General features: G+C 42.3%; 1 protein-coding gene and 1 long non-coding RNA gene across 2 annotated transcripts in view; both read left to right on the forward strand.

Moving 5' to 3' along the window:
• Positions 1 to 522: 522 nt before the first annotated feature.
• The window catches only part of LOC134137406 (cytochrome P450 7B1), a 126,339-nt gene continuing 114,748 nt past the window's right edge, over positions 523 to 12,113 (forward strand). Inside the window, exon 1 of the mRNA XM_062570328.1 lies at positions 523 to 670. Coding sequence (XP_062426312.1) covers positions 573 to 670 — 98 coding nt within the window. The 5' untranslated portion in view covers positions 523 to 572. The remainder of the gene's footprint in view (positions 671 to 12,113) is intronic.
• LOC134137407 (uncharacterized) lies at positions 4,998 to 9,186 on the forward strand. The gene is made up of 2 exons (XR_009957686.1): positions 4,998 to 5,081; positions 8,338 to 9,186. It is a non-coding gene; the product is annotated as an uncharacterized LOC134137407 (long non-coding RNA).

A 12,113-nucleotide genomic window follows, 5' to 3' on the forward strand; every position in this document is an offset into this window, starting at 1 on the left:
TCGATCTCTGTGGCAACTGAAACCTTGCGTTTTTGGAGGAGGAAAGGGGCCGGCTGAGGACCACCACCTCCGGCCGCAGCCCCAGCGGCTGCCCTGGGCCCCAACGGCTGCCTGAGGCCGCCAACGGCCGCGGAGCCGCGCAGCCCCCCGCCCCGCCGGGGCTGCCTCACAGCCGGGCCGCCTCCCGCCGCCGCCCCGAGCACGACAAATCGCTGCCCCCGGTCTCGTTTTGGGGGGACTTCCACCGGATCCGCGCCCTTCTCCTCATGGCGAAAGCCGGGGCTTCCCCGCCGCCCCCGGGAGCCCGCGGCAGGCGGGCGGTGGGGACGGGGCGCGACCCTCCCCTGCGCGGGGCGCTGCCCCGGGGAGGAGCCGGCCGGGTTCCACCGCGCCCGCTCGCCAAGTTCAACGCGGAGCAGCCAAACCCGGCCCCCTGGGCCCGGGTGGGCGGGGAGCACCGGCCGGCCGGGGGCTGCTCCGGCACGGAGCTGGAGGACGGGCAAAACTTTCCTCCGCGGCTGCGGCGAGGCACCCAGCGGCTGCCGAGGCGAGGCGAGGCGGGCGCTGGCGGCATGGGCCCCGACGGGCTGCAGCTCGGCTCCTACGGCGGGGCCGCCGCCGCCGCCGCCCTGCTGCTCTGGGCCGTCTGCGTGCTCTGCAGGAGGAGAAGGTACCGTGGCGGGCCGAGAGGGGGCGGCGGGCCGCGTCCCCCCACCCCCAACCCGGCCGGCCGCGGCGGGGGAGCGGGGCGGCGAGGCGGGCGCCGCCTGCGGAGCGGCCGCGCGTTGGGCCGCGCTTCTCTCCGCCCGCCTCCCGCTGCGCGCTGCCGCGAAGCCCTATCAGCGCCCAGCGCCGCCCGCGGGGCCGGGGCGGCGGGGCCCCGCGGGGGGCGGGCGGGCCTGGCGGCGGGGCGGGGCGCCGGCGGCCGTGGGCGCGCCGGGCCTGGCGGCGAAGAGCCCGAGGGAGCTGGTGCCTCGCGTGGCGGGTGCCTAGCGGTCCAGACTGCGAAGGGCGCGGGGGGATGTGCAGCACGTAGCCCGGCGGCCGGCGCATTCCCGGGTTGTTGAGCAAGCGACCGCGTGCTTGCTGGGCACACGAGTTCCCCTCGCGCGCCCGCTGCAGCGAGAGGGAGGGAGCGCGGGGCTGGGGAGCGTGCGCGGGGGGCCCAGCTGCGCGCCTCTCCCCTCGCGGAGCGAGCGGCTGCCCCTGCCGCGGCGCCACATCAGCTGCCCCGCTTCCCTTCCTTCCCTTTCTTTCCCCCTTTTTTTCTCTTTTTTTGGGGGGGGGGGGGGGGCGGGGGTAGGTGATAATGACTACGAGCAAACAAACCAGAACTTGAGAACTTGAGCCGTGGAGATTCCTGTGACTTTTTTTCCTAGTTTCGACGGTGTTGCTTGTGGTTTTTCCAACTGGAGGCCTGACGACTCTGGGGAAGCTGTGCACGCGTGTTGCGGGACGCTGAGCAGGCTGAAAGTACAGCTCTGGGGGGTAACGCAGCAGTGCCAGGAAACACTCTTTCTGTTGCTCTTTCTGTACAATACCTTTTTCCCTTTATGTGCCAACCTTTTCCTAGGTATTTTTCACTCACCTTGCTCATACCCGAGTCTCTTAAGTAGCTGATGAATAAAAGGTTGGTGGAGAAAGGGAGGGATCAGTATTGTCAACATTGTTTGCTTAGTTTTTCTCTCTTTTTTTAAATCATCTAATGAAATGCATAACAATTAGTAAGCTTAGTATTTACAAACAGTAAACAGTTAATGTTTTTAATCATTAATAGTTAATTTTGGAAGGCACAGGAATAGATAAGTGCAGAAAAAGAAATTGTAGTACCATTCACTTAAAAAGGGTCAAAAAGCCAGTTTGGCAGCTGTTAGACCAATAATTTTGGGACTGTGTATAGTAATGTTAATGAAAGAAATAACAGAAAAAACAACCCGATGACATCTCTTGCTCTGATCTGTGAGGGCGTTTGGTCACAGTGTAATGGCGATGGATTCTTTGCAAGATGTCTGTTTTGGAACCATTGGTAGCAGGGTTTAGGGCAGAGAGTCCAATCTGTCCCTTAGGTGTGCGGAAAAGACATCCGTTTACTGAACGTTTGAGTGGGGTCATCTCGTAAGACAAACTGCTTAACTTGCTTGGGACGGTTTCATGCTTCAGCTAAGCTGTCCAAATAACTAGCTAGTGCTGGACTGCTCACTCTTCTCACAGTTTGCAACTGCTTGGTCCAGTCTCCTCCCTGTTGCTTACCTGATCCCTTGCAAGCTTGTTCTCCAGCAGAAAACTGTTTCCTTTTTTTGGATAGGATAAGTTTTCTGCCAGTTTAGCTCCCTGAATCAGCTTAGCACAGCAGGCAAAAGGGAACCGTGAGGACATAGTCCAGAGGCAAGAGGGATTGCGTGTCATTTTAGCGTTAGGGATCTGTTAGATTGGCTCAGGCATATGATAAAATTCTGCCTATTGTTAGTAGAAATTCTGGTAAGTTGTAATAGCTGTATTTTTGATAATGCAAACAGGCAAAACTCTTAACTATAAAACTTTCAGCCAGATATGAGTGGCAGGCAAAGCAGACTCTAGAATCCATTTTGAGTTATTTTCATAACTTCTATGGCTATAGAGTTTTTGAAGTCAGCTCTTCAGAGCAAAATTTTTAGGGGCATTTGTACCACAACAGAAAGATATACAGGAGGTCTTGGCAAGAAAGCTTGCTATCTTGCCCTAGAAAACAAACTGCTGTTTGTTTGCTTTGGTTTGGTTAATAACCTACTTGTTAGATAAATGCCACAGGATTTAAACAGGTATTGAAAACACTAATACACATGGACCTAGAAATAAAAAGTTGTAAAACTGATCAACTTCTCTGTAACACGGTCAGCAGCATAAATTGTCAGTGTAGAAGCGCTATCCTGCTCTAGTAAAACGTGCAAAATTAAATTTTTTTTAGCGTAAAAGTAGAAGAGAAATTGTACGTGGTCCTGAGAAGTGCCTGGTAGGAAGGATATTGTTAAGCAGCTATTTCTGATCTGCACTAAGAAAGGCTATGCTAAAGGTACCATGGATTAAGAAATGACATGGCTATGGTTATGCTCCTCGTTTTGATGAAAGGTTGTGGTCTTTCCTTATTGTGTATCCTCCACTTGTCTTCTTGTTTCTCCTTCTGTTCGGATATAACAAAGCCAGCTCTAGGCTGGGCTACCTTCCTCCTTCTTAGGTGTCCACAAAAACATTGGGGAACCTGTTGACATCAGGAAAGGAGACTGTTGGTAAATAACAGCATGAATAAATCCCAAAGTCATAGAGTACTCCTAAACTCGGGTGGTATGTGTGGTTCAGAAACCTGAGCCATTCTGTCTGTTTTTGTAGAGCTTGTCTACAATATAAGAAGTACTGCCACTTACCTGTGCTGGTAATTTGTTTAAAAAATAAAAGCGTTGCTCTAGTGTTAGTATGCTTGTACCAGTGGGCAGACTCTGTATAATGCTATTGTTTATTGTATGTTAGACACCAAGGTAAACTTTACCAATGTAATAACATGCAATGCTTTTAACCACATCTATACTTGGTCTCTAACAAAGATAGCTAAAATAGTCAAATGTGTATATATGTATATATAAACTGAAGACATTAAGTAAGTAAAAGAACACAGCTAAGAGTTAACTTACTCCTGAGAGTTTTAAAAGTTTGTTTTGCCAGACCATGTTTCTGTCTTACGCAACTGAGGAGAAGCAGAAACACTTACATGTCTCTCAATATTTCTTTCAAGAACCTAATGGGAGTTTGTATATCCTGCTGATGAAAATTCCCCAAATCAGTCTCTAGTGTTTCTTGAGCAGAATATTACAGGATTTCACCTTTTTTCCATCTTAGCTACTTCTTCATTTGCTCTCAGGCTCAATGCTCATTACTATTTAAAAGATTCTGGTCAGAAAAGGTGTTGTATTGACTTATTGTTACTTATTGATACTTTTTTCTGTAATGCAGTTGGTGTAAATTAGCTTTTACCAGATTTTAGGGTGAGTTTAGTACAGATTTTCTTATTGAAATATTTAAATACACAGTTTGGAGACAGCAAAGAAAGGAAGAGGAATTTCCTTTTGTATAAATGTTTATCGTTCAAGTGCTAGTAGCAGTAATAGCACAAAGGAAACTAATTGGAGCCTTTGCCAGGTTTCATATCACAGATGGTGAAGAAATAGAACAAGAACAAAAGTTTCCTTAATCGCAGAAAATTTTATATTGAATTAAACTTCAGTGTCAGATGAGGCTCAGTGCTTTCTGTATGCTACAAAAAGAGCTCTCTGTTGCTGATTAATGAAGAAAAGCTTATCTAGGCTGTTTGCTGGGGAAGATACTTTGTTCAAGGCTTCCTTTCTCTGTCCCCATGTAGAAGTATTTCTGCTGTGGCAGAACTTGATGACTTTCCAACATACGGGTTATACAGATTATTCTCTCTTGTTTTCTTAAAATGACTAAGTCAGCTCCAGCTTTACAGTTTCTTTCTTGTTTTCAAACTGTTTTTCCACTAACTGTGTACAGTCTCACAGAGTGGGAGGTGGCACAGCAGGTGAAGGCAGCCTCTGCTTGTCTTAGTGCAGTAATGCCACTGAAGGCAGGACAGTGCTCAGGAGAGGCCAGCAGCAGTTGGTTTCCAGTGACATTTCTAGGTGTGGCAGGATTTCACTTTTTATTGTTCAAATTGATGTTTATTTTGGGTTGCCAGCATTTATTGCTTGTCCGTAACTGTAAATTATCACAAATTATAACCAATAGTTTGGGAACAGCGCCAGGAAGCTCTGTGACTCCTTCCTTACTGGCCAGAGGCTGCAAATTGTCAGGAAGGGGGAGAAGCTCAGACTGACCACAAATAAAATGTCAGGTCTGATGAAGGGAATAGTGAGGAGAAATGGAAGAAAAAATGGTTGCATCCGTTTTTTTATCCATGGAAATTGAATCCTGCAGGCCTGGGGCATGCATTACAAAGTGTGTTCAGATAAAGAAGATACAGAGCCAACCCTGAAAGCAACCACAAGAGGATTATGCCTACTTGAAAAGCTAACGCATGTCCTAAGTGAGCTGCAAAGGTGATGGTTTGTGTTAAAATTACTCTATCTAAAGTATTTTAGGTTAGTAAGGTCGATATTCTAATAATTAGGATGGACTTCACAGCATTATTTGCAATATATGCAATGAATGATGCAATATATTCCTCATGTAACCTGTTTTACATTACAGCAATACAAGAATTGCCATGTTGGCTAGTGCAAGGCACATCTCTCCTAATGTATTATTTTTGAACAGATTCTAATGCATCATAAAAAAAAAAAAGGTCTGAAAAACCCTAAGCAGTATAATTGTAGAATAAAGTTAACATATGAAGAATTACTTCTCAGCAAGAATTTTGCCATGGCCTGTATCATGGATTTAATGTTCTGTTGGAGCAAAGCCTCTTTTATTTGTCTTTTATTCTGTCTTCCAAAATACCTCCAATCTATAAGTTCACATTCATCTAAAATACTTTTCTCAAAGATTGCTCTCTTGAACCCAGACAGATATTGTTGAAAAGAATAGAGATTTCATCTTTGCCTTCAAGAACATCTTATCCTTCTCTGTGACAAGCTGTGAGCTTGCTAACAGCTCTCTTACCAAGCGAATTGTAGTTCACAAGATGTCATCAGCCTGTCTTTTTTACCACTTTCTGCTAATTTAGGCAATATGTTAAGGTAGTTTTCCGTTGGAAGGAACATCAGGAAGGACAGATAGAAGGATATCAGAAAAATCTAGCCTTTTCTTTCCCTTATCTGGGTTTTCTGCACAGGCCTTTTTCTCTGTCTTCTTTGCTGGATTTGTAACGAGTGCATACATTCTCACAACTCCTTTTGTTTAATTTCATTGTCCACTCTTAGCTGTCCCCACTTTTAAACATTTAGAACTGAAGAATGCAACTGTTTAAAGCAGAAAAGTAACAGTTCAGTTTCTTAAAGAATCTTAAAAAACCTTTGTCCAACCACTACGCTTATGTTTTTTTTCTGTCTACTATACATGGCTGGGGCCAATTGTGGTGGAAGTTTACTTCTCTGCATTCTTTTTTGGCTAGAGTGTAGCAGTGGTCAAATAAAACAAAGTAAGCAAAACCTAATCTTTCCAAGATGTGCAGGATGCAGTTCACTGGCTTTTGAGTACTTAAGCATAAATAGAACTGTGAAGCCGTCTGTTGTGGGTATTACATAGTAGTGTGTTTCAAGACAGACTTTTCGTCTTTTTTCCTTTTTGTCTTTCTTTTTTTCCTTTTCGTCTTTCTTACCTTTTTTTCCCTCGTTCAGTTTTTCAGCCCTCTGATATGTATTCTGTGTATCATGTACAGCTCGAGTTCCTACAAAGCCTTTGAAGATGACAGTGGAGATGACACCTCTTTTAGCATGTAACAAACTTCCAATAATCTATGATTTATAGTGTTCTTTGCCTAAGGTACACTGCCACCTAGCAACAGTTTCCCTTTTCTCCCAGTTTTATTGACCTACTTTATAGGGAGGGGGTCTGGTTTAGTTTGGACCTGGTCTGGTCTTGACCAGCTTCCAGAACCCATGAATATATGCCATCCTGGTTTATGTGTGTGCATGTGAGAACTGAAGATATTTTTAGTGCTGATATGGACTGTTAGTTTCAGGTTTCACTAAAATACGGTAATTTTCATCTTTACAGTGGTTTTTCCTTCCAACATGTTCATGAAAAACGCCTGCAATTATTTTGTTTTCTTCTGTTCATTATTCTTTGGAGGAAATAAAATTAAAGAGTTAAAATTAAAGGGAACTGGTTTTAGCTCTGTTCATTATTCCAGTGCAACATGAACTATGGAGCAGCCATCTAGAGCACCATACACAAATGAACATATTGTACAGAAAGTAGTGAACAGTTAACCCTTACCTTCATCCTCCAGGCTGACAGTCCTAAAAGTAAGAATGAGAAAAACCCAAGAAAATATAAAGTGCAGGATGATATGCTTCACAAATTGGATTTATGCTCACTACCGTATTTAAAGGAAGAGAGGACTGTAGACAACAAATCTTACCTGAAAGAATTTGAATAAAAAGGATGACATGAAATAAGACCCAAAGGGGCAAATCTTAATCCTGGTGTTCTCCTAGAGGAGACATTAATTACTTCTCCTTCGAATGTGATGGTGAAAATTGCCATCTAATCCGTTTAAATCATTGGTAATATAACTGGAAAGCTACATTATTAGAGGGTATTACCTTCTGAGCCCCATTTATAAAAGGCTTGTGGGAAGGACTTCAGCCCAGACCCACAAAACTGTTTAGGTCTTTAACTCCCACAAGGAGAAGTGATTTCAGTGGGAAGAAGGGATTTGAATGCTTCTGTAGCGCAAATTCTTGCCCTCTGACTCTGCCTCTGTTCCCCAGCTGTAAAATGAAGGTCAACATGTTTTTCTCCTGATTTAAGTACAGTGTAGCTGAGTGCTTCACAGGGCACTCTGATATATACTGTTCTCAGTGCTCTATCTACTCACTTATTTAACTTAGTGTGTAGTAATGCCAAGCAGTGATCAAATGCAGAAGCTGAAAGAAACTGCCTAAGTGCAGTGTTAATACACTGTATGAAGTTAAGGAATATCTCACACTTAAGTTGGCAGTCTTTTTCTCTTTTATCCAAGTTTTGTAGAGCTATTTGGTAGTGGAGCTGGGGTTGGAACTCATTTTCTTGACTTCTAGTTTCGTAATAAAACTTGTTGTGTTTCCTTTCCAACAAACTTACCATATATATGACATTATAACTGTTTTGAAAACTAAGTTTTTCAACCATGAAGCAGATTTTGAATTCTGATTTAAAACTTTGGTAGTGTTCCTTTTTCTTTTCTTTCCCCAGCATTTAACTGATCCTTCTACAAGATGCATGTAGGATTTTAGGCTAATATCCATTTGCACGCCGTCTGGGAGAATTTTGGCTGACTGAGAGTCCCATAAAACAAAAGTTTCCTTTTTACAAACCACATGGAGCTTGGCTGTAGATATTCAGTTCCTTTCTCCACAAACTGTTTTTAATGGTGCCAGATTCTTCTGTTTCTTCTCCTTGTTTGGCACATGTCAGGAAAAAAAATCTTGGCTCTCATATAGAACATATCTTGTTTCCTCTTAACTGCTCGTACTTTCTATTCGTAATTTAAATCAGCAAAAAAAAAATGCTATGGTTGTGCTTCTAGTGATTTAATGTTGTAGTTTCCTAAGCAATATTCTGATGCTCTAAAAAAGCCTCTTTCATACTGTGAGCCTGACAGTAGGAGGTTCTAGCTAAATTTAATGGATGTGTCTCTCTTGATTTCAGAGAAAACTGCATGATGTCCTGACAAGAGTAGCCTGCTGCAGCCCTATGGAGGCAGATGAAGGAAAAACAGATGAGCAAAATGGGATGTTGGAAAGAACATCCTCTCAATTACACTGTTGTCCCTTCCTGACACTACGGTGAAAACCCAGACTGCAACATTGCAGGGTCATTTCCATAGTGAGAAGTTGAACAAGCATCTCCTTCCTGGTCTGTGACATCCCAGGGATCTGTCAGAGACTGTATTAATGTTTTTCACAAGCTACTCAAACTTCTTGCTGACAGCCTCATTCTGCATACGTGCAGTCCTCCTTGGAGATGTTTGTATGAGTCAGTCTGCTACTGATTGCTAAGGCAGAGTGGAGTTCCTATCTCTTAAGTGTGGGTTCCTATCTCATTTTCTGTGACCAGAAAATTATCAAACCTCTTACTTCTGTGCTCTTTCCTCATTCCAATTCTTTGTTTCTCAGAGGAGCTGCCCCCAGATATTTCCTGGGTGATCACTTCAAATTTTTTGTCACTTGCCTCACCTTAGGCTTTAATAACAAATACTACAAAGTGGCCAAAATCCTATTAAAAAGATTGAACAAAATTTGAAAATTTTGAATGATGCATATACAAAATGACTAGAAAATTTTCATTATTTTTTAAGTAGTGAAGCATTTAGAAAAAATAATGGTTTCATTTCAATGCTGTGCAAGAATGCAGAAGTTTTGCAATTGTTAGCTCTGACAGTAATTAGTTTAAAAAATATGAAAAAAAAAGGAACCCACGTGTCCCTTAATATGAAACTACTGCTGTTTGAAGCAATGTAGACAGGAATTATAGTAAATAAAATGGATTTCCTGAGAAGCTGGTATTTCAGTCTTTTTGTACTCTCTTTCCTTTTGTATATATACCTGCAGAAGAGTGGATTTGCCCCTTTGTCAGGATATAATACAATATGTATAATACAATGTGTGTTAAGATAACAGAGATGTTCTGTTTAACTTGCTAACAGGGCCCCAAGGAAGATCAAAGTCTCTTCAGATACTCATATCTATTTATTCTGGTTAACAAAAGAAAAATGCTTACCTAAGGAAGATAAAATGTGGTATCTCTTCAGGGATAACTTGTGTGACTTCCATTACTGATCCTTTCAACTGATGCTGCAGTAGGACAGCATTTGGTCATCACTTCCCTATTTGGGAAATACTGCTTCATGTTTTTCCTCTTCAATGCTGGCATAGTTTTTTAGGTTACAGTAGCACCTCTTCAGAACTTCTGATGTGTGATAAATCATAGCCATACAAATTCTCTCCATATGTTTTTTTCAGTGTGAGAAGCTTTGGGATTCTTCTTTGAAACTAGCTCAGTAAACAGTGGAGTCAACGATAAGGTGTATTTTTTTTCCGTTAGTGGTTCAGGAATTGATCTTTGATAGTTACTGATCTCAGGGCTGCTTTTATAAATGCTGACTCTTGGTTCAGACTTGTGCTTCATTAACACAGAAGAAGCATCTCTGGAAGGTTTGCTTTTGTTTTTGAAGGTAGCAGTACTTGTTAAATGTTTGCAGTCGACTATGTGTTTCTTCCTTATTCCTTTTGAAAATTTCAGCTATTGCATTGGATGGGAATTTTTTAAAGATTTTTAAAGATTTTCAGATGTCTGGCTTAGTTTTCAGAATGACAAGTGTTTTGCTTAGATATCAAAAGCTCCAAGCCCTACAGCTGAGGGTGAGGCATATTGCCAGACCCTGCACTGCAATTCTTGTATGAGAATCCTTTTTGAAAAAGAGCAGCTGTGTAGTTGTATGAGAAGTGAAAATGTCTCACAGTTCAGGAATCATCCAAGAACCAATTGTAAAATAACAGTGAACCAGCAGAATTGATCTTGGAGCAAAATAAGGAGGAAAAATGAAACTGCTGGGAGGATGGGCTTGTATCTGCTGCTGTTTTTGACCCCAAATGCATGCCTGAAAAATGCCAGTTAAATGGCACTGAGGCTTAGATGCCTGTATCTACTGGAGTTTAGCCTGCAGCACATACTGCAGTGCAAAAAGGATGTTTGGGCTTTTCAGTAACAGTTCCCATTGGAGTGTATGAGACTGATACAGATGCATTCCTAGGCTCTGAAGTACAACAGGCAAGGTTCAGAACCTGGACTTACTCTGAAGACTACATGAGAGAACTCTGAAGTTCATGTTCTAGCAGCTCACACATCATACATTCTAAAGCCAGGTTAAATTATTTGTCATTGCTAAGGAGCAACTCGGAATTGTTCACAGCAGGACTGGAGAATTTCCCCATGTCAAAACTCAGTGGTCTGAGAAACAGCTGCTTGTGCAGTATCTGTTTGTGGTTGAACAGACAGCTGAATTTCTGGCATTGCTACTTTAAGATAGAAAACTGATAATTAAACTTCAAGAAAAGAAATTCTTGCATATGTGAATGAGTCAGATTTTTTTTCCATAAGCTGTTCAGTTTCTTGTATCCTATGTAGTGCAAACACTTCTAGATCCTATTTGACATTATCACATTACTAGGGAAAGAAGGATTTTTTTTCATAACCTGTGGACTTCACTGGATAGAACCAGGGGAGAGATAATAAATTTAGGGTCTTAAAGGCTTCCTGTTACGTAGACTTTAAAATAAAACCATGCATATCTCTCCTGTAAGGTCTGCAGTACTAAGAAGCGAGTAGGGACAATGCTGAGAATCTGCTGGGCACACAAAGAAGTTCAGGCTTCCTGGGTTGGTGATCTCATTTGGAGAAGTAGGACATAGTTTCATGTTCTGCCTTAGAAACACACTTCAAGTAAAGCTCAGTTACTGTGACCAGAGTTTTGTCTTCTGCCATTGCTGTTTTCTGCATCAACAAAATTAAACTGAGCTTGAACTTTGATAGGACATCTTGGAAAGATACACTGTTCTGTTTATTTTTCTCCTGCTGAAAGACTTTGAATGACAAATAGTCCACTGCTTATTCCTGTAGATTGCTCTACAGGTTAATCTTATTATTCTGTTTTTGCTTTTCGAATGGTAGGTGAAATCAGTCTCATAAGTATGTCTTTTAAACACTGGAAAGTTTTAATTAAACATGATGAAAGACAACATAGCATGGCATTCAGAACTAACAGGGCCATCTCCTGTTTAGTGTGTTGAATACTGCTGTTGCAAATTAATATTTCTCATTTTATTCTGATTTCTGTTAAAATTACTGTCAAGCTTATCTGACATAGATATTTAACTGTGCCTTGAGATTAGATCATTGTAGGTTGAAACAGCTTGCTGTCTGACCTTTCTCCGCTCCCCAAGAATATTTGTATGGGCCAGCATATCTGTATTGCCTGCTGCTGCTCTATAGCCTGCACTGAATGCTTTCTTGTTTCGGGAAGAGAACAGCCCGCTTTCTCAACCAAGGTTATAAATACAGAGACAATTTAAAAGGTACCAGATGAACCAATGCCTCATCTTTTTGCTTACACATTTAAAAATCTTGTGTTGTTTGTATGCTATTTCAGTGTTTCTTGTTCTTAGTAATACCTCCAAGACTACAGTTTAGGAGCCAAGAATATGTATGATACCATGTCTTCAAAATGAGTTTTAACAGTTCCAGAGGCTCAAAAGTGCTTTATATAATACAAAGATAAGGGATAAACCAACTTAAACTGGAGCTAAAAGGTTCATTTAATCAAAAGTCCAGGAAGAATTTCTTGTAATTGTTAGCAGCATGAATACATTGGGCTAATTTGAAAAGTCAAGTGGTTTCCATTATCAGACCATGTGAAAAACCAGTAT

This window comes from Rhea pennata, chromosome 2 (genome assembly GCF_028389875.1).
Source record: "Rhea pennata isolate bPtePen1 chromosome 2, bPtePen1.pri, whole genome shotgun sequence".
NCBI lineage: Eukaryota > Metazoa > Chordata > Aves > Rheiformes > Rheidae > Rhea > Rhea pennata.